The sequence below is a fragment of the Elephantulus edwardii genome, unplaced genomic scaffold, assembly GCF_000299155.1.
Source record: "Elephantulus edwardii isolate Elephantulus edwardi_28Jun2011 unplaced genomic scaffold, EleEdw1.0 scaffold00015, whole genome shotgun sequence".
Classification (NCBI taxonomy): domain Eukaryota; kingdom Metazoa; phylum Chordata; class Mammalia; order Macroscelidea; family Macroscelididae; genus Elephantulus; species Elephantulus edwardii.
This window is the reverse complement of record NW_006399765.1, coordinates 409,287-435,823: the sequence shown is the minus strand read 5'-3', so window position 1 is coordinate 435,823 and position 26,537 is coordinate 409,287. Positions and strand designations below refer to the sequence as shown.

Sequence of the window (26,537 nt, the reverse complement as noted above, 5' to 3'; positions counted from 1 at the left end):
CTCACCGTCCGCAGCCTTGCACCGGGACACGAGTTCCCACAGCACCAGCCCCATGGCGTACATGTCAATGCGCAGGAAGGCGTCTCTCTGGAAGTTGATGGCCCCCTCCAGCACCTCGGGGGCCATGTACCGCCGGGTGCCCACCTACACGAGGACAGGGCGGGGTCTTCAGTCACAGTGCACACACAGCTGCGGCTCCAGACAAGGGACGAGCCAGGTCGGGACACAGATGACGGCGATCCCCAGTCCACCACGTTCACGGGCATTGTCAAGGAGGACGTGTGCTAACCACGCCCTGGGTGTGAGCTCGTTAGGCAGCCCCAGAGAATGGGAACTGCTCCAGCCAAGACAAGGGCAGGAGACCCTCGGGGCAGCTCTACTCCGGAGCCACTGTCCATCAGAACCAACTGAGGGGTTGTCCAGGAGCCTTCCACGTCAGCACCCTTCTTTAAGCCCCACACATGGCGACAGCACTAATCTAAAATGAAACTCTTCCCCAGGTACTACAGCCACATACAGCCCACAGAGAAACATGTTTACTGAGATGTTTACTGAGAAGGGAAAGAGGAGGACCTAAAAGATCAACGGCCTTGCTTTAGGATGATTTGCTTAAGGTTAGTTCTGAGTAATGGTGTTTTTTTCCCTCCTCCCTGGATCAAGAATTTGGATTCTGCTCTGGTGGCCTAGGGGCAAGATGCTGCACTGCAATCCCAGAGGTACGTGGTTCAAATCCACCAGATGTTCTGCTGGAGAAGGAGGAGGCAATCTCCTCCTGTACCAGTCAGATCTGATTTGACGGTACACGTAAAAATAATACAATTTAAAAAAAAAAAGAAAGAAAAGAAATGTATTTAAAAAAAAAAGAAGAGGAAGTAGAGGGAATACAGGTGAAAAATACAGAGTTAGAGGAATGAAACAAACCTCTGGCTGTGCTGATTTTATGTTTTTCCACTCTTTAAAGGCATTAGAAAGTGCCCTGACTCAGAGGAGGTAAAATTCAATCACAAGGGAGATGGCATTAAACATGAGCTTAGTCTTCAAGGGGTAAATTCTGAAGAATGTTTCATAATACAAGTATTTTTATTATAAGACTCTAACAGCTGTTTTGGAGAAGCTATATTGGGAACTACTTCCAGAATCTCATCTATTGAGAGGATAGCAATTTTCTTAGAGACAAATGATAAATTTAATGAAAAGTTAGTTCGAGTTCAAATATTGGAATCAAGTTGCTATGGTGACAAAAAAGATCCCCCCTTCTCCCCCCCTTTCTGTGCAATTATGCAACAAGATTTTTCTCTTTTAAACAACAACAACAAAAAAAACCCTCCAATATACTCAGGTCAAAGGCATTTTAAGTCAACAAGGGATTTCCTTAGCTGACGAGCTGTCAAGTGTTTTTATAGTGCACAGGTCTTTATGAAATCTTATTTTTATTAAAAATGGTATGTATAGCATTTTGTCTTTTGGAATAACTCATAAAGGTGGCCAAATGAAAGACTTAAGAACAATGTTAATACTATATACTTTTTGAAAAATAAGATACATAAGATTTGCTTAAATCAAACCTCAAAGTTGATTTTAAAATTTTACTTTTACTTACTTATTGGTTCCCATAGTGTGGAAAAATATTTTCTGAAGTATAATTAATCTGAACATATGAGTAAATAAAACTGATATTATAAATAAAGAATCTAAGATACAACTTAATAGCCCCAAATATTTTTAAAAGAACAGTATTTCCTGATCTGACAAATATTGTAAACCATATTCTAAGAAAATTGAGTAAATCAGGTCACTAGGCAAGGTCAAGTCAGAAAGCCTCATTTCCTGCATTAATAGTTCTACAGTTTCTAAGCTGTCAAATGACATATATTATTGCATAATGGTCTTAAAAATCGTAAAGACCTACAACATAAATAATGGAAGTCATGTTTGGAAAAATAATATGGAATAAACCACATTTTCTTTTGTAATCACTGGGTTACAATAGATGTATTTTCAATTTAATAGCTGAATCTTGAAAATTGCAAGAGAGAAAATGACAAAAAAAGTGGAGAATGGATGCAATAAAAGAGACTTGCTACTGTATTTCCAATTCTACTGGAGAACTCTTGGACTGTGCTAGGCTGAACTGCAATTGCACACAGATAATACATCAAATTGTGTGCTTCAATACATGTATTTATGTTTGCAACCAGAGATGTTCTGTGACAAAGGCCAAAGGAACAAACTACACAATCTGCTTTCCATCATGGATCACAAATTAGACATGGATTTCTTGTTCATGCTGGCAAGTCACCTTATCAGTCCCTCCCATAACCTCTATTCAAATCCCTTTGGAATGAATTTTGTGGGTGAAAACAAAGAATTTCTTGGAACAAAGAATGTGAAGGCAAAAAAAAAAAGAATGTGAAGGCACATACATTCCCATGGAGAGATTCTAAAGCTGTCAGCGTATGCCCAGGTGGTTAAGAGTTACTGACTTTTGAGGAAGAGATTTCAAGAAAGAAGAAAGGAGATAAAGATGTACAAATTTCACTATTCTCAAGTGGCCACCAGTAAAAAAAAAAAAAGTGCACTGGACTAAGAAAGTAATATCTTTTACTTTCCAATTCTGACTTAACACTAACTTTATCTATCAAAGCAAACCAGGAAATTTATTCATATCATCTCTCTAGCCTTGTTTCTATTCTCCTCTGAGAACAACTGTATTCAAATTTTCTATTAATTACAAAACCTGGTCTCATAAATGTGGAAGAAGAAAAGAAAGTGTAAGTCTGAAAGACTGTAACGTGTTGCTGTATCAAGTGTGGCCTTCCATTCCTCATCCATATAAATGAATGGCTTAAATCTATTGTTTACATATTATCCTGCTATCTACAAGCAAGGGAGCTCTAGTGCTGTAGGCTGCAAAGAGCTGTACTGTTAACCTAAATGCTGCACATCTCTGGCGATCGGAATGCAACAGTTATTTCTTGGGAGAAAGAAAATTTAGGCAGCCTCCTGACACTGCAATTGACAGTCTGTGAAAACTGCTGGGGTGGGAGGGGTGACGTGCTGACAGTCAGTGCATGAGTGGAGCAATCTGTAAGCCCCTTCAGGTTTCTGAGTCAGTGCTTTAATATCTAAAAAAGAAAGGTGGCCAATACTGTGGATTTCTTAAGCCAGAGAAAACTGGAATACTAAGGAATGGTGCCCATGGTGACCGACAGAAACCTCATCGAAAGAGCACAAAAGGCGGTACGTGCAATTGGGGTCTTTGGGCCTATAAGGGAAATAGCACCCGGGAGATCTCCTAAGCAAAGAATATGACCCTCTCAAGCTCTCAAAGCTATTGGCCAACATTTTCTGGACTTATTTACTGAGATAATTCAACTAGGAAAAACACTGACTTAGAAGCTGGTTTTTAAAATAACTTGATCCTTTGTGTTCTTTTAGAAATTGGCATAGCTTCTTGATAGTATCTGTGCTTAACCCTTCACATTCACTTTCTACTTTTAAGAAAAGTCATCAGGGATTTTCTCAAGACCAATCATTGTGTAATCAAAGTACACACACTTTGCGTTTAGCCACAACATGAAGGCCTTGACAAGTTCACTCCATTTATGTCACTGAAGTTGACTCTACCTACTTTAAGGAGGCAGCCTTTCCCTTAATTATATCCTGAGTGCTTTCCAACCTGAGGAGCTTATCTTCTTGTATTACTCAGATAGTTGTAAATATTCTTTGATAACAATTGTGTGCCACTGAGTTGGAACCGACCCACAGCTGACCCTCCAGCAGGTTTTCAGAGGTTAAATCACATGGGAGGAGACTGTCCATCCTTCCCCCGCAGAGCAGCTGGTGAATTCAAACTGTACATCTTTGGGATCACTCACTCAAGAATTTATGATAGTAGAGGCATCCAAGCTGCAATGATGATGGGCAAAAACCAAGGCCCCAGGAAGTGTCAGAATACCTGAGATGTTTCAACACACAAGTGGGAGCCCTCAGTCATCTGTGCCAAGAAATCTGGAAGACAACAGCTAATCTGGTTATGGGCTGGAAGCATTATTGAATGATATTATTGAATCACACACAAGTAAAGTTTTGTTCAAGATAATTTAAAAATGGTTGTAGCAGACATCAACAGGGAACTACCAGAAATTCAAGCTGAATTCAGAAGACATGGAATGAGGGTTATCAGTGCCAATGTCAGATGGATCTTGTGTGAAAGCAGAGGGTACCAACCAAAACATTATGTGTGTTTAACTGAACATGCAAAGGCATTTAACTGTGGTTCACAAAGATGATGAACAACAGTGCAAAGAATAGGAATTCCAGAACACATCACTAGGTTCACGAAAACCTGTACACAGATCAAGAGGAAGTTTTTTTAACAGTACAAGGGCATACTGTGTAATTAAAATCAGGAAGATGTGCATTTGTGCTGTATCCTATCCTTGTATTTATTCAATCTGCATACTGAACAAACAATCTGAAAAACTGGCCTTACAGAGAAAAATGCGGCATCAGGATTAGAGGAAAACTCATTAGCAACCTGTAATAGGAAGATGATGTATCTTGCAGAAAGCAGTGAAGACTTGAAGCACTTACTAATGAAGATCACAGACTACATGTAGCCTTCAGCGTGAATTACAACTCAACATAAAGAAAACAAAAATCCTCACAACTGCACCAATAGACAACATCTTGATAAACAAAATACTGAGATTATAAAAAATTTCATTTTACTTCCACCCACAACCAAGCCTATGTTTGCAGCAAAAGACCACTTTATAATACTAAAAAGTACAGATGTCACTTTGGGACCCAAGCAATGATATTTTCAAAAGCCTCATATGCCTTGAAAGTTGAACAATGAATAAGGAAGAACTAAAAACAACAACAAACAAAAACAAAAACTGCCTTTGTGATACGATGTTGGTGTAGAATTATGTATACATAGGGACTGCTAGATAATAAACAAATTTATCTTTGAAAAAGTACGGTCAGAATGCTCCTTAGAAGTAAAGCTGTCGAGACACTGTAGTCATGTTATCAGAAGGGATCAGTTCCCTGCAGAAGGATATCATGTTTCGATGAAGTATAGAGTCTGTGAAAAGCAGGAACTCTCAACAAGATAGACTGACCCAGCGGTTTCAACTATGGCCTCATATACAGCAAGACTGTGAGGCTAGAGCAGGAGTGAGCAGTGTTTGGCCTAATATACACAGGACTGTTTAGCATTAGAACTAACTCGATGGCATCTAACAATGACAAACACATTTATATAATTTTTTTCAGGCATGTATTTATGAAACTGAGCAACAATCATATCTTTCTTGGCACAGAAAAAGTCTCTAGTAAAAAAGAAAGTTTCTATTATTAAGATGATCTCCCTAAAAAGTAGTATATTACTAGGGAAACATCCACTGCTCACTTGGTACATGTATATTTTACACACAATCATTTCTGAAGTCTGTTTAGATAAATGCAGGCAGGAGTTAAAATAAGGTGGTCTAAGACTCCATTTGTGAAAGAATTCCTCAGTCAAAGTAACAACAGAAAGCAGTAACAAGATTAAAAGGGCAGATGGTATTACCATAGATGGATACTCTAAGGTCACTTTTTTCCTTATTTGGTAGCAGGACACATCATAATTAGAGCATAATGCCTTTAAATAAGATTTCTGAAGCCGGGTATTCATCTTTCTAAAGCCATATGTATCCTGGAAAACACAGGATTTTGAATGACAGGCCTAATTTTTCTTAAAAACCCCTGATGATGTCAAGTTAACCCTCTGTCCGGCTTCTGAGGCTGTCCATTTTTACAGGAGGATATTGATTATCTTTTTCCCACAGAGTGGCAGGTAGATTCAAACCACTGACCTGTTTGGTTGCACCTAATACATTACATGCTATACCACCAGGGTCTGTTTTTCATTCTCAAAAAGCACTATATCAGACATTAAATGGTCTCTAAGGTGTCATTTGGTAATTTAATTTTTTTTCTTTTTCAAATTAAAAAACAAAAACAACAGACCAGAAAACAAAGCCTTAAAGCATAAAAATTTTAAAGCCTGGGAAGAATCCTTTCTTCACCGCTTTTATTGATTTATTTTTTCTGACTTGAAAAATATCACCATTCTCAAAATTTCCCCCTATTATTATTCTCTAAAATGAAAAACAACTTTTTCTCCTAAATTTGGCTTACTTTTGTTGCTAAATTTCATTGATCGTTCTAGAAAATGTTTTCTCAAAAATCGAAAATGTTTTTAACCTTATTTTGTCTGACACATTCTCTAAGAAGGTGATTTTAAGAATGTGCTTTTAAAAAAAAAATAGAAAAAAAAAAAAGAATGTGCTTTATGGACTGTCAGTCAGAGACACTTGAGGGTGGCCTCGTAATACATTATAAAGTCTGGAAGATAACACAGTCTGCAATCAGAGGATGAGAGATATGTGATTTCTAACTACGATCAAACTCACCACTGAAGACGTGTATGTACTAACACTGAACATTCTGCAGTACAGAAATTATCAGTTTAAATTAATTTTGTATTTACAATGGTCAGAAGTACTTTCAACATCATTTGATGATTTACTTTCAATTCAGTTTATCAATTTCTAGATATGAACAAGTTAGTTGTGTTTCTCTTTGCCTGACAATCAACTCTTAAGGCTTCCTACCTCCTCACCATCTTCCCTTCACAATGTTACAGCAAGTAGAGCCACAGGCTCTGTAATGCTTATTTAGTAATAAAATTTACTCCAGTTTCTTTAGAAGAAACTGGGGTTAAGAAAAAAAAGAAACTGGGGTAAATTTTATCTCTCCCTATTGTAGTGATGAGAGTATCCCTTATTATTTCGAACGTTTAAATTTCAATGTCACACTAAAAACTTACAGCAATAGAATGATAAGAGGAAAAATGTTTAAAATGTACGAATATTTTCTAAGGAAAAAGGTGTTTGAGAAAACAAAACTAACATAAGGGAAGACCCCCTTAACTCCTGGGGGACACTATTGCTTTAAACTCGATCTGAATCAGGTGCTCCTTTGATCTATTCTGAAAAGGCACAAATTACACACATCCCCACACTTTTCAAAATATGCCAAAGAATTATTTATTAACACAGGACTTACAGATCACAAAAGAGAGTGTTACAGAAGAAGCTGGAAAGGAAATCATCAGAATAAGCATGCAGATCAGTATTTGCAGAGGATTATACTAAAGCAAGTTTGAAAAGGCACAGTCACACAGAAAATTGTCTAATCTGGGGAGGGGGAGACATCAGAAAGCAGCAAATAAATAAATAAATAGATAAATAAATAAATAAATATGTTGGTTTAAATACAAAGATTTTTCAATGACGAGAAAGAGCTACTTTACAAGTAGGTAGGTTGCTGGCTACAGGAGTCTTGTGAATCCTTTGAGAATGTCACAAATCGGGTAAATTCCTGCTACAAACAAAGCCAGGTAACAAGAGGTGTCAGTGATAGAGAGATTAAATTTAGTGGGGGGAAAGCAGCTGAGCTGAAATTATATGCAGCAAGGACTCAAAGGGTTAAATATAATAATAAGCTGAGAAAATGTAATCATAAGCAGAGAAATTGGGCCAGGTCATTAGTATTTTCTAACTTCCATACAAAGAATCATAGCAAGAGCTAAAAGAGACAGTATCCTCTTCAGAGTTAAGTTAGGGTTTCTAAACAGGATTGCAATCCATAGATAACAATTTATGGGTTTTATTAGTCTCTCTTTATAGCTTACTTATTATTTCTCCAACAAGAAGTACCTTTAAATATCAGTAAGAGAACAAGAGATTCTGTGGTGGACATGAGGATAATGTGAAACCAACTCACACTGACAAAGTCCCTGCCATTTTACCTTTTACAGTGTATTTACATAGCAATTTGGCTCAACAAAAATAAAGCTTATTGGTCAGATATCAGCCCCTTTAACAACCGCTCTAAAGGGATACTGCTCTTTTCCAACATAGAATTTACAGCTTGAGAGGAAACAATTGTCATTGAAGGATATCCTCAAACTGAAAAGCCTTGGCTTGAATATTACAGGTTTAAGCTGAGAATGTTCCAAATATACATTTTAAAAAAATCCTAACAAAAATAACTCATTAGCACAGAGGATTATTTTAACAGGTCAATCAGAACAAGTGTGGTAAGAAAAATCAACCTTCCTGCCCTCCCCCACAAAAATATTAAAAGTAAAATACACTCCAAAGCTAGGTTACATTTATTTCATAAAGACATCTAACTTGGCACTGTGAAAGAATATAGGTGTACTTTCAGAAAAATAAACTCTACTGAGTAACTTGAGTCAGAGTCCAAAAAAGGCTAATATACGTATTATGAAATTTTTAAATAAAATGCAAACACTTGTTAGAAATGGGAGCACAGCAACCAACTGCTGTGGCTCAAGCAACTCGTACCCAAACCAAACTAGACAGAAAGAATAATCACTCTGTCAAAGAAAACAACAAAAATAGAAAAACATCTGAAGAGTACAAAAATGGGAAGTCGACAGCCAAGGGCACGACGGGCTTTCCCCGCAGCCCACTGCACTTGGAACACATTTTAGCAAGTAGCAACATGAAACATGTGTCTGCTAACTTGCTCCTGATTCAGCACCCTGTTTAAGAAGACCTCTAACACTGCCATAGCCAGAGCCACAATTTACTTCCTAATTTATCAATGTGATAGATGCAAATGCTTTGACACTTTACACTTTCTGACTAAGTCAGTAAACTAGCAGATGTCCTCCTCCTCTGCAGTCCCCCCAAAACTTTCATACGCATAATACATTTTCTAGAATAATACAGTAATGCTGAGATAGTTCTCATTATTAAAGGCCACAAAATAGGTTTATCATTCTATGTACGTATCAAAAAGAAAGCTAAACAAAAAACTAGGACACTTGGGAATCTAGTTTTTACGACAGGAAGTAGGTCTAGAGGATAAAACTGCTACACGTAAATCCATACACAATGCAAAGTGCACTCCCTAATAAGATGTTTTCAGTCAGTTTTCAAATATTTTATCCGAAATATTTGATCAGTAGTTACCTATTCTAGCATCTAGAGATTTGTGACAACTTAATACTTCCAGTAACTGTGATTAACACTATAAACAATACTGCAAATCCACTGACAGTAACAACACACAGCCTTCTTCTTGCCAGACCCGGACACCAGGACACTCCTGTACAAACTCTTAACCTCTTCTCTTACAGGGACACTGCAAACTGAAGGATACCTGGTTTGAAAGTTTTACTTTCTTGACATGGCAAGAGCCAGTTTGTAAACCAGACTAGACTGGCGGCTGCCAAATTAAGCCCAAGTGGAAAAAAATAAAAGAGCAAGAAAATTGACCTCAGTCACAGAAATGGAGAAACAATGTCAACACTGCAAAAGTAGTTCTAAAATTTCTGGCAATGTGGGGTTGTTTAGCAGGTGTTTGTTAGATTTCAAAAATAAGACTATTTTAGTTCTCCATTTTAAACTGCCATCGAACCAAATGTAACACTGCTTGGAGGAGACTGGCAATGAAGAGGTTGATTGTTAAAGTCATAAAGGGAAAGCGCCAGAGACTCACTCTTCAGACAACTGGCACCCACAGAACCATCGTAAAAATCTCCATCACCCTCACCAGAGCAATCTCACCAATTCCTCACCTGCAGCAGGAGGATGCTGGCCACTAACTGTTGGCAAATCCAAAGAGCTATCAGACATGACATGCTTAAGATCGCCTCCCACATCAGCCAGTTTCATGTCAAACTGAACAGAGAGTGCGTCTTCAGAGTCCTCCTTGCCAACACTGCTGCCACCAATGGAAGGGAGATCCAAGGACTTCACTGACGCAGAGTCTTCTTTGGTGTGTCTGAAGGCCACTGCTTTGTCCCCAAGGGATTTGTCTGAGTTCATGGAAGAGAATTTGTTGGAATGGAAGTCAGCAAAGTCATCATCACTTTTCCCTGAAGGAGTGCTATCTTTGAGTTCTTCAACACCTAGTCCAGATCCTTCCAGAGAAAGCTGTTTGAAGACATCATACTTGGTAGACGCAGCCGCTGGGTTGTGTCCACTCTTCACCATGCTGCCAGAGTTGCTGGTAAGGGGACCAGAACTGGCTTCCTCTTTCAGGGCATCATACTTGTCATCTGCCTTTTGTTCAGATGAAACTGAGCTATTACTGAAAGCCATAAAATCGGCAAAGTCATCCTGTTCTGCAACAGATGTTGGACTAGAATATCCCCCAAAGAGGTTGAATTCTCCAAAATCATCAGCCAAACTAGACGTTCTCGCTGACGCCAATGATGTCGTTGTTGAAGCAGAGTCTGTCGTCTGGGGTCGTGTGGAAATGGATTTTGATGCACCAAACGCAGATGAAAAAGATGCAGGTTTCTCATTGCTACAATTACTGGAGGAAAACATATCTAGGTCTGCTAAATTCAGAGGATTTTTCACTTGGGTTTGTGGTTTCTGCTGTATAGTTCCTGAGGAGAAGGGTGCTGGAAAAGCTTTGTCTTTTGAGGGTAGTTCTAATGGTGATATGCTCTCAGCTGTTTTAAAATCGGTGAAACCATCGTCTGTTCCTGCACCTCTGAATTCTGCAAAGCTTTCTCCTGGAAGGAAAAACACAAGCAAATAAAAGAAGGGTGAACTGAAAGCCACATAATGCATATCCTATTAAATTACAAGCATAATTTCATAGACTTTTCTCCACTCACTTGCCATTATTTCCCTACAGTTTAAAACCTGTCAAACATCTCTTTGGAAGCCATATATTTCTTTTCACATTTAAGTAGTGATAAAGGGAATAAGTAAAGATCAAGGTAAGAATAGCTAACAGTATTATTTTCACCTGCTCATGTTTTTGGAAGGCCAAAAGCATATGTAAAACCATTTTCTCTCTGAGGCTAGCCAGCCAAGCATGAAGAAAGGAAAAACAGCATCCAACAGAGTAAGAAACAAGTGCTGAAGTGCAACAGTGGCCCTCCAAAGGTGAAGACTGTCACTCAATCATCAATAAGAAAATTTTAAAAATCAGAGGTATTCAGGAAATAATGTGAGAAATCCAGCATCATTACTGTGAATGGATAATACTTTGCTCAACTAGGTACTTTCTGTGAGCATTTGAACTTTTCTTGAAAATAGCCATCTCAATGAGTATTATTTATTCTTATCTTAAAATTCTAAGAGTTGGAAAAAAAATTCTAAGAGTTGAATAAATGCCACCTCTTTGACTTAAAATTTCAAAAGATATGATTAGACATCAGTTTGTATTGTATTATTCTAAGGATGAAGTTACTAGCAGATTTTAAAAATATTTGATTAGAGATAATAGGTACTAATGTACATAAGTAGCCAAATCTACTCAGTTAATAAGATAATAAAAATCCAAGCCCATGATTCTTAGGAGGGATTCTATTCTTTACTAATTTTAAATTTCATAGTAATGTTATCGTAGATTCAGTAACAGGATATAGATGAGCTTGGTTTTCTATTGGTGTTTCAAAGTATCCTATAAAATCCATAATGGATTATGACAAGGACAATATATATATATATATACCAAAGACAGAAACATCCTAATATCACTTATTAAAAATATGAATGCCAGATCTAGAAATTTATAAATTCAAATCCAAGCTTCAATTTCCTCTCTTATTAAAAAAAAAATCAATTTCTTCCCTAGATATGGCATATGGAAATTTATGAACCAGAAACATGATTAAAATAAAAATCTATTTCTTAAAATTGACCTATAAAATAAGGTAGAGTTTGAGCATATTGCACATGTACCGTGATAAAAACTTTGACATATCAAATGACAAAAATGCTGCAAACAATAGGAGATGCGTCTTCATTAAAACAGGATGTACTCAGCCCAGTCAGCAGCATAATTTATCAATAGTAGAGAAACCCATTTAATATCATTAGAGAAATTTTAGACAGAAAGGAATAGGATTCACATTTCCTATAATTTATGTTTTAAGATATAGGACTAATAAAACTAAAGTCAATTTCACATACTGATGGGATAAACAAGTATAAACTTCTAGAAATCACCCCAGAATTGTAGGCACATATCCACCAGCTGCTTTGTGGGAGGATGGGCAATCTCCTCTTGTACAATTAACTGCCTCTGAAAATCCGCCAGTGGGTCAGCTGTCAGCTATGGGTTGGTTCCGACTCAACGGTACCCAACAACAACAATTATTGACCATTTTTGTATTATTTCTGCATAAATAAGAGGGTAATAAGCAGTTCATTTTATCACAGCCTTAACTTTTTTAATATGTTGCTTTGAAGTAGCTGTGAAATTGACGAGTTTTGTTTATTTTTAAAAAGAAAACCACCACAGCAAACTAAACTTACTGATGAATTATAAACGCTTCCATCAGAAATGTAAGCTGGGTGAAAGGGTTAAAAAAAGAAAAAAATAGTGGGTTTATAAGTTCAAACACAAAAGAAATTTTCTTGGGCAAACAGTTGAAGCTAGTAGAAGTCTGCATTATCAATAGGAATATCAAGTACTTCATAGGGAGCTATTCATTTAACTTTGAGGTTCTTTTTCAGACCCTTCCAAGAACACCTCAAAAGAGGTCCTATTTTAATAAAAGGCCAATAAAATGTGTCATTCTGTATAGAAAAGTTTTCATCATAGGTTATGGCTAAACTGGTCAGGGTAGGGAAAAAAATGTATTAACCATAGCCATTTAATAAACTAAGAAACATACAACTCTGTAAGATCTTCCATAAATTCCAAGGAAAGATGAAAACTTTTATAACTTTAGGCCAATATGCCATTCCTTAATTAAAATGTTGAGGGAGCTCCTGTGGTCTAGTGGCTAAGGAACTGTGCTGTCAATCAAAAGACAAGCAGTTTGAACCCACCAGCTGCTCCAGAAAAGAGGGCAATCTGTGATTTACATAGCCCCTGAAAACCTGCTGGGTCAGCTATGTTTTGGTTCCAACTTGACAGCACATAATAACAATAACAGCAATCAACCCAGGCCAGTATGTTTTTTGTTAACAGAATTAAAAAAGAGATAACTCCATGAAGAGTTATAAAATTGAATCTCCTAAGAAGAACAAAGTTAGAACTGCAGCTTAGAAGGTCTTGGAATTAAAGTTAAAAGTGGATAAAAAAAATCATCTGAGAATCTGTCAATAAATAGGTGATTAATGTCACCACTCACTTTTCAGCCTGTGATAGTGAAAAGTATGTCTTGGTATTTCAAATGCCAGCAGGTAACCCATGGTGGGAAGGTTTCAGGAAAGCTTCCAGACTACGACAGGCCTCGCCCGGCCATCCAGGTCTGAAATAGTGGGGTCCTGAGGAACCTGCACTGCAATCCCAAAGGCAGGCAGTTCAAATCCACCAGCTGTTTTACAGGACAGGCAATCTTCTCCTGTCCGATGAACTGCCTCTGAAAACATGCTGGAGGGTCAGCTAAGGACTGGTTCCGACTCCACAGTACACAACAACAGCAAAACATAGTCAGATTGAAGCCCTGAAGATGAGCTCCTCTGACTGGAAGGTATTAGGGAAGAGCAGATTCTTCAAAGTAGAATCTGCCATAATAAACGTGAATAAAGTTTCAGCTTTTGAAGGACCTTCATTTCCTGATACAGAATGACTCAAAATGAGGAGGAAAAGCAGCAAACATCTATTAATGATTAGAAAAGGAATGTACTTAATTTGCATTTAGGAAGACTGAAAGGTGTGAAAAACGAAACCGAATGCATCAGAACCACCATCCTAGCCATTATTGACTTAAAGCAGACTCCTGGCCACTCTGAGTTGGACAATCATGTGGTTTACCACACAAAAAAGTCTGTCTTGGAAGAAGGGCAGCTGAGTGCTCCTTAGAAACAAGATGGGTGGATCTGTATCTCACATACTCAGGGCATGTTATCAGGAAGAGCCAGTCCTGGAGAACACTGTGCTTTGGAAAAGTAGAGGGTCAGCAACAGAGAGGAAGCCCCTCAACAAGATGCACTAACACAGGGAGTATAACAACAGGCTGCCCAGCAACAACTGTGAGAATGGAACAAGATCAGCAGAGTTTCGCTGTACTGTATACAGGCTTGCTGTAACTTGGCATTGACTTGATGGCACATAACAGCATAACACTGCTACCTGTGGTGTCTTGGTTAAATGCACAACTCCACCAGCCACTTTATCAGCTTCCATAAAGCCTTATAGCTTTATGGGCAGTTCTTTGTCCTACAGGGTTTTTAGGAGTTGGAATCTGACTAGATCGCAACAGGTTTAAACTACTGCTAGGAGCCGTGTCAGGTCAGTGATTATGTGTTCCGTTTTTAAGGTAAATGGTGATTTTCTGAAACTACCCTGCAGCTCTACAGGAGAAAAATCTGCTCCTATAAAGATTGTAGTGCAGAAAAAACTCCGAGACAGTTCTATTCTGTCACATGGGGTCCTTAGGAGTAAAAATCAATAGTGCCTAACAACTACAATAACAAAATGGTTAACGTACTTGGTTGGTAACGGAAAGGTTAGACTTTTTTAAAAAAATTTTTTATTTTATACTAGTTTGCTTACAAAGTTTGTACACATTGTGTTTCACATTAACTTTGTCTGGGAGTCTTTCCAGCGAACTACAAAACCAAGGTACACAGAGGAGCAAGAGAATTGAACGAAGGAGAAACTGTTGATATCAGAAATCACAGGGGAGCTCTAGCGGCCTAGTGGTAAAAGGATGCCATGAAACCCCAAAGGTGGTTTGAATGCACCAGCTAGCAACCTCCTCCCATGTAATTTACTGCCTCTGTAAACCCTGCTGGAGGGGTCAGCTTTGGGTCAGTTCTGACTCAAAGGCACACAACAACAACAACAACAACATAGGAAACTCAAAAAAAAGAAGACTTGGGAATCTACTTGCAAAAATCTGTCACTAAAGTTCTGTCACACACGTAAGACTGTCATGAATTGAGGTCATTACGAGTCAGAACTAAATCAATGGCAACTGAAGAAAACACTGCTTACATTTTGGTGGCACCACTGTCTTTCACTGGAAAAAAACACATGTCATGTGATCAGTAACACCATACTCCATAAAGAACCCTGATGTTAAATTATGTGCTTTACGCCAAACCTGTCTGTGACACTGATGTGTCAAATGCGTTAATGGCTGGTTACCCAATGAGGACAGAGAGTGGGGTGGAGCTCCCCGATTAAAACAAGCTTGGAAGCAGGAGTGGTATCCACTTCCATAATAGCTTGCCTCTGGAAACCCTATGAACCTGGAGAGAGGATGAAAGGCACCCAAGTGTTGAGGACTCTCCTTCATAGGATCGCTATGAGTTGCCTGCAACTGGCACTTAACAACAATAACATCAACAGAGAGAGAGATCAGCTGGCCCAGCGGACAGAAAGCAATACTATGAAGCCAAAAATGGTTGACTTTTAATCCACAGCCCTGGGGCCTGTCTTTCATTGTTTTTGTTCAGACATTCCCCTAGGTCATATAGTCCTGGTGTACAAGTTGCCGTACAGCGGTAACTTGCGGTTGCTGTGAGGCTGAACACGGTGACACTGATGTGTCAAATGTGTAAATGGCTGGTTACCCAATGAAGACAGAGAGTGGGGTGGAGCTCCCCGATTAAAACAAGCTTGGAAGCAGGAGTGGTATCTACTTTAGTAATAGCTTGCCTCTGGAAACCCTATGAACCTGGAGAGAGGATGAAAGACACACAAGCATCAAGGACTCTCCTTCACAGGGTCGCTATGAGTTGCCTGCGACTCAATGGCACTTAACAACAACTCCAAACCTGTCTCGATCAAAGAACTGATGAAAGAATTGCTAGGAGGTAAATGAAAACTTTACAATCCAAAAGTTTCTCTAGGGCTTATCCTAGTAATCCTAGAACCTGATACCAGGGCCTGGATGAAACACAAGAAAATATTTCCCAAACCTATCAGCTATAAAGGGACTAAACAGCCTTAGAAGAGGTAGGCATCCCTTTTTAGAGACGTTTAAGTAGTACAGTTTCCAATACACCTAGTTTACTTTCATACAAAGGCCCCTGCCCCCAACCCAGGTAGAAGAGTGGAAATAAATGCTATTTGGAGAATGTTCCGAGCTTGAGGATTCAGTACATAAAGATGAAATGTGGTACCTGTTCACCGAAGGAAATCATTGCTAAAGTACACACACTTTATAGCATGCACAGTTGAGATCAGAGGACATAATTTCACATATGAACTATCTAAAACTTCAAATACCATATTCATTGTGGGATTTGACTACAAACATAATTTTGTCTTTATATACATGGCTCTCAAACAATCATTTGCTATTCCATTTTAATCTGTTTAAGCCCTTTCATCAGAGCTGGAAACCACATATACACACAAAGTGTTCTCATTTCATCATTCTCATTAAAGTATAGCCAATCTTAAAAAAATCTTAAACGTAAAGGACTGATTGCTGCTTATGCATTGACCATACATTGGTGCACTCTTCACAACTCAACTAGTTGAGTAACTCTAAATTCACCCACAAGAACCAAAAGTGGTCATAGCCTTCCATTTGACATTGGAAAGGAATTTAGCTTAAGGGCTTCCAGTGGAGAAGTCTATTTTTTTCCCCCAGAGAAATTGCATCCATTTGCAGATTGCCCTGAATCTTAGAAAATAATGCCCATATTTTATCTCCTGGTAATGTTTAGAGTCACAGATAAAGAAATAAAATTCCTCATCAACAAGATAATCCCCAACTCAGAACCAATCACAATATTCAGTAAACACAGATGTCCATTAAGGTTACAAAATTGAAATATTTTCCCTTTGAACATCAACTATGATAATCACTGCTATGTTGTATGTTGTTTTAGATATAAGCTATAAATATATGATAAAATAGAGGAGTGCCAGAGAATCATAAACTATTTCTTTTTCTTAAAAAAGGAAAATAATGTATCCACTGAAAGAATCGAGTAAACACTTACCTAAAGATTTATTCTCTGTTGTCTGTTCAAGTTCTCTGAAAGCACTATATTTATCTCCTGGTTCTATGATGTAAAAAGAGAAGGTCAGTTAAGTTTAGGAACATGAGATTACAACTCCAGGCAGTAAGGCAGATTAGGTAGGTCAATCTAGCATATTTGACATCAGGAGCTCTGGTGGCTTAGTGGTAAGGAGCTGCACTGCCAACCCAACAGCATGCTGTTCAAAGTCAGCAAATGTTCGACGGGAGAAATTTGGGCAATTTCCTCCCATGCAATTATACTGCCTCTGAAAACTCACTAAAGGTACAGCTCTGAGTCAGTTCTGATTCTATAGTAAGCAACATACTTGACATTAGTGTAAGCACTTACATATTTAACGTAAAAGGACATCACTGAAAAAGAGTCTATAATCAAATGCTACATTTACAGGTTTATGATCTTGCAAATTTTTACCTCCAAAGGGTACAGTACTTTCAGAGGTCTTTTCAGTTGCAATTCCTTTAAACACAGCGTATTTATCCGTTGAAGCTGAGGGTTTAGTTCCAGGAAGTGGTATTAACAAAGAAGGGACACTAAAAGGGAGAAAAGAAACATTTCTTAATATCAAGAACATGGAATTTTTTCCCTTATTGGACAGATTTAATTGCAAATACATATAGAACTAGATATAATACATGATATTTCTGCTTTAAAACTTAGGAAATACATATACAACATCACAAATAATGAAAAGAAAGTCCTTTCTCTTGGGGGAGGGAAATCTATAAGCATCTATATGTATTTGATGGCCCATAACAGTATGTATAAATAAGTAAGTACACATACATCCCCCTCCATGTAATTTCTGCAATTTTAACTTAAGATATATAAACCTTGCCCAAGTAGACTGTGCCAAATATGTATATCCAATCTGAGAAAGAAACTATATTTTAATGTAAATTATGTTCATTTTAATATAAATTAATAGACATCATATTCTAAAATAGATTTAGAGCGCAGAGGTGGTATTGTTAAGATAAAAATCTATTTATGAAATGTTGCTCAAGCCAAGATGTAAATTGTTCTTTTGATCATACTGCATTGCTTACTAGCAGAAGTTCACCCATCTGATAAGCAGTAGTAGAGTTAATACAATTTGCATTTTTACAAGGATCAGACCAGGATTCCTGAAGCTATCTTTGTAGCAAAACAACAATCACTTCAACATTAGATAAAGATACTTTTGCCTGTGAACATATTTCTCACTGGATGGAAAAATAGTGTAATGAGTAGCCACTGTGTGGGTAATTCTTGGAAGGCTTAAACTCGTATTATAAAAGCTAGGCTTCTCCCCCCCCCTCCACCACCCCACCTTATCAGACCCTGGCAGCTCCCTGGGAAAAGAACTTTTACATATGAATGACTACATTCCATCACTAGTTTTTGTCATTCAATACCACACACACAACTTATATAAATGGGTTTCTATTGAGTTCTTTGCCTTGGAGCAAAAATCTTTCCATAGTCATTTAAATCTTCTTATCAGGGGCCTCCAAGCAAGGTAAAAATCTGGCTCTTGCACATGCATACTAATAACATCCACGGCGCTTTAGGACTTAGTGCCATCAAACAGTATAGTGGAGGTATAATTTAATTTCACATCACTACCAAAAAGCTCTGACATATTTGATCTTGACAAATGACAAATATGACAGGTAATCATCTATACAGTATAGGTGGAGCTTTAAAAGTTTCATAAGTAATTAAACCATAGCTCACTGTACAGATGTTAAATATAGGAATAAGGGTAATTGATATCGTAGGGGAAAACTGCAAGATTGAATGATCTATTTGTTTTTCATGACTTTCCAACTTCAGCTATAGTCACATAAAATTGTTCTAAATCTGCCTTTTAAATAGAATATTATTAATTTTAATATTAAACCCTCATGTTCAAGGTAATGAAGTACTGTTGGTTGAATAAAATAAAATTTCATTCAAAAAAAGCTATGACTTGGACGCTAACTTTTTACATATTGCCAATGAATAATTCATTCCAATTCTTTCTCTAAAGTTACTATTAAAGCACCACTGTAATCATCACAAAAGACTGTTTGCCGTTGTATCAGTCATTATCTGTCCCAAACACAAAACAGTTCTTTCTATCCTTTAATAACAAAGTATTCAAGTGAGTTATTGTTTTTAAAATTTACTATTGAGAATAAGACTACAGCCACTAAAATAGGTATTTTGTCTTTCTCTCTAGTGACCCATTTATGCTTTGCAATCACTCCATCTGGCTGTGGCAGATTATTTCATTTAAGTTCTCATCCTACTAAACATACAAATATAAAAAGACTAATTAAGAGTTTCAGGAGCTTTGTCGGCTTATTCTGTAGCTCACTGCACGGCTAACTTTTTTTTTTTTTTTAAATAATTTTAATGAACATTTACAGAGAATTTGGATTTCCATTCATTCATTGCTGCACTTCTCTACCCACCCAGCCCTCTCCCCCCAGCCCCCAGTTCACTCCTCTCTTTCAAAAGTAAAAGAAAGACTCCCTCCCTGGTACACAATCCCCCCGCACCCCTCCCACCACCCCAAGTACATTCCACTATGCAACCTTAATTGTAGACTCTTGTGATAACCATAATACCCTATCACACATCGCTTTTAAGTTATTCAGTCCCTCATCTGTTTCAGTGCAGTATACACAATTTATCCAGTTTTTCTCAGTCTTACCCCCACCCTGATATAAGTCCCATTTTACAGCAGTGGCACCATGCAATATTTGTCCTTTTGTGACTGAGATATTTCACTCAGCATAATGTCCTCCAGGGTCACCCATTTTGAATAATATTGCATGAGTTCCTTGTTTTTCAATGCAGCATAGTATTCCATTGTGTGAATATACCACAGCTTCTCTATCCATTCGTTTGTTGATGGACACCTGGGTTGTTTCCAACTCCTTGCTATTGTGAACAGAGCTGTGATAAACATGGGTGTACGGCTAACTTTTTTTTTAAAGGCCTCAATTCTCCAAATGGCTCAAATTCATGGTTCCTCTGGATGAGAAAGATGGGCAGTCTCCTCTCTTAAATATTTACAGCCTCAGAAGCTCTATGGAGGGCTACTAAGAGTTGGAATCTTGAAATTTTAGCCTACTTCTTATGTCTTCTATGTCTTTTCAGTGTCTGACAAGAAATGCCTTGGGTCATTCAGACAGAGAGGCCAAGTCAGCAGGTGTTGTTATGTGCCATGCAATCGGAAGCAAGTCCTTGCTGACCATCCAGTCAGTCTCCTGAGGCTGTACATCACACGGGAGGAGACTGACCACCTCTTTTTCACAGAGTAGCTAGTGGATTTGAATCTTCTGCCTTTGGGCAATTCCTTACCATTATGCCACCAGATTAGCAGAATGTAAAAATTTTGTTTAAAGAAAGAGACCTGGAGTAGGAATATTTTGTTTTTATAAGGCTAGCTGTTGCAGAGATCTTGGAAATCTCACTTTTACATAGTTACATTTATCATTCATTTCTTATATCTCATTGCTGTTGAGTCAATTTTAACTTCTAACAACCCTGTGGGACAGAGTACAAGTGTACTACAGAGTTCTCAAGACTGTAAATCTTTACGGAAGCAAACAGCAACAAATTTCACCTTCAGAGCAACTAGTGAGTTCAAACCACCAACCTTCTGGTAAGCAAGTAAGTGTTTTGCCACTGTGCCACCAGACTGCTTGATTCTTCTATGTGTCCCTTACACATGTTTTTAATGTATTCTTAAAATTAGTAGGAGAATGTTCTTTCCTAATGTGTAATTCTCTATTCTACCTCTGAGTTCTTCTTACATTGTTAAGTATGAAGTGTTAATTAAAAGATGATAAACTGGTTAAAGTCCAAGAGATGAATGAACTTGTACAAATAATAAGAAAAATGGAGCATGCATAGTGCCAGAGAAACAAGTTCTAAACACAAGACGAAAGAAACTGATACTGCTTTCTCAAAGTCCCATGTGTTACGAATCTGTGGAAAAAACCCTTTTTTTAAAAAAACAAAATGGAGAGGTGTGTTGATAACATACTGAATCAGTTATGTAAAGTTAAGTTAGTACATAAATCATTAGATATATGTCTTTGCAACCAACTATTCGAACAAACAGAAATCTGAAGGTCTTAAAATCATTGCTCTCAACTTAAATACAAAAGACATGAATAATCTATTACTTATATTGAGTAATACATTGAATATATTTACTATATACTGAATTATGACATCTGTGAAAACTCAACACTGTAATATGCTACAAAAATATAAAATCATATGGCCTTGGCAAAAAAGATTAAGGATTTAAGATCTACAGTAAATACCTCATGCTTAGTGAAAACAAAAAAAAACCCCAAAACCACCAACCAACAAAACTGGCAAAGCAGGCATGTACAGGGATGAAACAGCAGGAGCTGAAGATGACAAAGGAGGAAGTTAGAAGAGTGAATATAAGAGTAAAGACATGATAGTAAAAGACAATATGAGGAAATTAAGAGTAAAGAGCTTAATCTTCTTACTTATACTTAAGTCTTCTCATTGTGAATATCTGTTTTCATTATTAAATATATTGTTAAATATAAGGGAGCTCTTGTGACCTAGTGGGTCCCTACCTATGGTCAACCCAAAGGCAAGAGGTTTGAATCCATCATTTGCTCCAAGGGAGAAAGATGGACAAGCTCCTCCCATGAGAGTTACAGTTTCTGAAAACTTGCTGGAATTGTTAGTTCTGACTTGACAGAAATGAGGAAAGAAAAGTTAAATGGATTCAACTCTTTACTACCTGGTTCCATGCTGGGAATGATTTGCCTTTGAAGCAGCAGGTAACTCTTGGAAATCACTAAATGAGTCATCAAGGGATCCTGATTTAGAAGCGTCTTGAAAATCCTGGAAGTCATCTTCTTCTGGTTTTACCACCTAAGTTTACAGACAAAACATTTAAGCAGAAAAGTATCAAACGATAGAATAGTTAGCAACTCTCCAACTGCCAACCCAAAAGACTGTATTTTTTAAGTTCCTCTGTAACAACAACAATTTAAGTACAGCTATTAATTTCAGAACACTCTTCAGATTCACTATCAGCTTAAGTGCTTAAGGAAATAACTTTGTATTTTTTTTTATAACTTTGTATTTTGAGACATCTTCTGCCAAAATGGTAAAAGACTGAAGCTGAATTGCATTTAATGGATATTAGCCTGCCCATACATTAAAAAGAATCAATTAAAAAAAAAATCAAAAGCCACTGGAATCTAGTCAATTCCTACTCAGCAACACTAATAACAATTGATAATTCATCAGTTTTATTAAACAGATGAACTTATAACACGAAATACCGAAAAAAATTAAGGTGCATCATTCTGTACTTTAAAGCAATTAATCATATAACATCTTTCCACATAGTACATGTAGATCTATCTTATTTATTTTAATTATGATTAATTATGAAATAATTTATAATTGATGGATGAACCAAAATGTATCTAAACTTTCTCCCAATGGATATTAGCTTTTTTGAAAGTTTTACTCTCACAATGTTACAACAAAATCCCTATCTCCTTGTTAATTTAAGTTACAATTAGATTTCTAATTGTGTGACAACAGGCAAAAGGACATTTAGTTTTGATAGCTAATGTCAAACCAGCCTTCCAAAAAGGCTGCATAAATAAATTTACAGTATTAGTCACTTTCCCCCTATTTGTTCATTGACAGTAATAAAAAATTTTAAAATTTTTACTAATCTAATGCATGAAAATAAACTAAGGTACTTTAAACTTTAGGTTTAGCAATTTCCTCAAAATGCCCAATCAAAATATTTATATTTTAGGTTAAAATGTGTAGAGAATTAGAAATCTTCAGCTAAAATTCAAATGGTTTAAGAAATAATTTTGGGCTTTTTTTTACATAATAAACTAAACTTTGTATTTGAGTACTGTTTAGTTTTCATCCCAAGTGTCCATTATAATTCAGCAATATTCTGTGTGCATCTGAAGTTTCCTCGATTCACTCTTCAGGATATCTGAAATAGACACAGCTTCTCCATTTACCTGATTTGCTGAGTACGTTGGCAAGAAGCCACTGGAAGCCTGGGCTGCAGCTCCCCCAACTGGTCCAACAAGGTTAATGCCCATGACTGGCTGTCCCAGGCTGAGAGGCAGGGAGCCTGCAGGGACTGAAGGCATCACTGTCGGCTGACTCACAGGGGTAGGAAGAGCCATAGGAAAACCACTTAAAGTTGGAATAGGAGCCGCTGGGAACTGGCTTAAAGCATCTGGACTAATAGCAGGAACACCCCTCTATAATAAAACAGGAAGAAAATGGAAATATTTTGAGGGACAGTAATACATAGATGATCTGAATTTTGCAAATGGAGACTTAAATACAAAACCTGTTCTTAGTATATTTCTACTCTGTCTCTAAATGGCAAATTTGACAGTCACCTTCATCCAAAATGTAATAAATATAAAAACATAATAGCAAAGAAATTACCAACACATATCAGTTCTGTTGCTTTCCTCTTTGAAAATTTTGGCTAATTCACTATATAAGAAATCATTCAAAGTATTTCTTATAATATAAGAACTATTATTTGGCTGAGGATACTTTATCTAAGGAATTTTAAGCTAGCACTTCAGAGGACAGAAAAAGTACTTTTACTTATTACTGCCTAGTTCTCATCTGGAGAATATTAATAAACTAAATATTCTTTGAACAAAAGAATATTTTTGCCTAGTGCATATAAAATATGAACTTTAAATACCATATAACTATATTCTGACTATGACCTAAATTTCAATGTACAGATTTTGACAGTGTTAAAGTCACAAAAGGATTCATATTCCTTAGGTTTACAATAAAAAGTTATTTGGTTTAACCGAAGAAACAATGTGTACCTGTGTCACTGCTATCATGGCCAGAACAGTATAGAGTTCTTCTTTAGTCAGTTTGCCAGGTGTGGTTCGATTAGCTAAGGCCCATATCTGTCCAAGAGTTTCCCTGGGAAGCCCAGATGACATGAGAATGGGATAAAGCTTGGCAGTATCTATTCCCGTTGGAGTCATTGTGGTTTCTAAAATTTTCTTATAAGCATCTATTAAAAGAAAGAACAATGTACATGGAAAAGAACAAATGTAAATGGATTATAAATGATTGGTCTCTTGTTGCTGCTGGTATACAAAAATAACCCTCAATTAAGTTGCTTTAATACAACAAGTTGTAGTTCAAAGTCACCACAAGGTTCACACTGCTATAAAGAAGTCATTATTGTTATTGTTATATGCCCTTGAATTGGGACCAATTCACAGCAATTTTCCAGTGGGTTATCAGAGCTGTAAATCAGACAGGAGGAGACTTCCCATCTTTCTCCTGTGGAGTCACTGGAGGACTCAACTGCCTTTTGGGTTGGCAGCGCAGCTCCTTACCACTAGGTCAACCAGAGCTCCCCTGTTATAAAGAAAGCCAGGTGGAAATATCAAGCAGACAATTAGGATTTGAAGCTCAGAAGAAAGAGTAGAACTTGGTCCTAAAGATGAAGATTTAGGGCTGACACTAAGAAGCCACTTTTTAATTTAGTACAATATTGCATTACAATAAGATAGAAGTGGTATAAGCAGAGGCTACATCCTTTAACAGATAGGGCATGAAAGTAAGGATAATTGAAATGGTAAAAAGTAAGAATTCTACAAACATCATCATTTTCCTTGCCCAATGAATCAGATGCTGTAAGAGAATACATAATTGGGGAAAGTGCTATGGAAATAGAACCTGCAGGAAAAGATTAGGGTTTAGTTAAGATGAGGAAGTAGAAAAGGTCTGGGGTTTAAAAAAAAAAAGTTTTGTTGTTGTTGTTATGTGCTGTCGAGTTGCTTGCAACCCACAGCGACCCCATGTACACAGCCCTATACCCTGCTCTATCCTGTGCCAATTTTATTGTCACTGACACACCTACCCCCATTACTCCAGTCACTGAATCAATCCATCTAATCAAGGGTCTTCAATTGAGTAGGCTTTATTATAAACTGAGGATTCCAAAGAACAAAGTGTGATAGGTTGTCAGAGGTAATGCCATATGAAGCATAGGAAACCCATACTGCATGCGATATTAAACAATGAGTTACTATATAGCTTAAATTAAAATTTAACTGGGCATCCAGTTTACTCTTTTGTTAAATCTTTGAGCGGCTTCTAGGGAGGAAAGCTGATTAGGTTTCATTCAGCCTGAGAGAGAAAAATGTTTTAAATAAAAAAAATTTATTTATATGATTATAAATGTAGATTACAAATTACAAGGCTTCTCATTAAAACAAATACTTTCTCTTTCGAGCCCTTGCTTTCAAAATGACAAAGAAAAGGAGAAACAACGGTCATACCAAAAAAGGGCCATGGTCGTGTGCAGCCCATTTGCTGCACCAACTGCACCTGCTGTGTGCCCAAAGACAAGGCAATTAAGAAGTTCATAATTTGAAATATAACAGATGTAGCTGTTGTTAGGGACATTTCTGAAACAAGGGTCTTCAATGCATTTTTCTTTCCAAAGCTCCATGTGAAACTGCACTACTGTGAGTTTTGCCTTTTCCAGCAAGGTGGTGAGGAATCATTCTCGTGAAGCCCAGAAGGACAGAACACCTTCATCCAGATTTAGATCTGCAGGTGCTCCTCCACCACCAGCCACGCCCATGTAAGGATTTGGTTCCTTGAGAGGCTGAAGAAAAACTCGTTTCAAAATAAAATGGAAATTATACTTTTTAAAAACCAAAACCAAATACTTTGGCTATGAAGCTATGTATGAATAGAACTCCAAAGTATACCAAGATCTAGATTTTTGTTGTTGTTTATCTGATTTAAAGACAGAGAAGAAAAGGAAAAGATAAAAACAGTACAATAAGCAACTGGAAGAAAAACCATGATATTTATGTATATGTAAAGTTAACATTTCATATGTGATTTTGACATTGATGGTTTCTTCCACAGAAATTCAGGTATGGGTACCTTGCAATCATGGAAAAAAAAGAACTGTGGTCCATGAAAACTGAAGATCTAATAACAGATAACTCTAGCTTTTAAGATGATGACATAAAATTAAACAAGCTACCACATGTATATGCTTTTGTAATAGTCTGTGTACATCAATCTTAGTTTAAGTAGACTATTTCCTTATATTCATTTAAGTAATATCGTAAAATGATATTACAAATTATTTTTTTTTTACTTTGTAGTAATAATATAGGAAGCTCTGGTGGCCTAGTGGCAAGAAGCTGTGCTGCAATCCTGAAGGCACAAGGTTCGATGACATCAGCTGCTCTGCAGGAGAAGGATGGCTGATCTCCTCCCGGTGATTGACTGCCTCTAAAAACCTGCCAGAGGGTCATCCATGGGTTGGTTCTACCTCTACAGCACACAACAACAGTAATATTATATGTTTGTTGTTGTTGTTATGTGCCGTCGAGTCGCCTGCGACTCATAGTGACCCTATGTACAACAGCCCTAAACTCTGCTCTGTCCTGTGCCAATCGCACTGTCTCCAACACTCCCATCCCAATT

General features: G+C 37.3%; 1 protein-coding gene across 5 annotated transcripts in view; it reads right to left on the bottom strand.

Annotated features, from left to right (window-relative positions):
- SYNRG (synergin, gamma) overlaps positions 1 to 26,537 on the bottom strand; it is an 82,970-nt gene that overhangs the window by 19,881 nt on the left and 36,552 nt on the right. For 4 of the 5 annotated variants that reach the window (XM_006881376.1, XM_006881377.1, XM_006881378.1 and 1 more), the window contains 6 exons: positions 23,891 to 24,087; positions 23,045 to 23,293; positions 21,784 to 21,917; positions 17,430 to 17,548; positions 16,977 to 17,039; positions 9,674 to 10,621 (listed from right to left, as the gene is read on the bottom strand). In XM_006881376.1, the coding sequence (XP_006881438.1) occupies positions 9,674 to 10,621; positions 16,977 to 17,039; positions 17,430 to 17,548; positions 21,784 to 21,917; positions 23,045 to 23,293; positions 23,891 to 24,087 (1,710 nt within the window). The remainder of the gene's footprint in view (positions 1 to 9,673; positions 10,622 to 16,976; positions 17,040 to 17,429; positions 17,549 to 21,783; positions 21,918 to 23,044; positions 23,294 to 23,890; positions 24,088 to 26,537) is intronic. The other variant, XM_006881380.1, reaches the window with a different exon arrangement.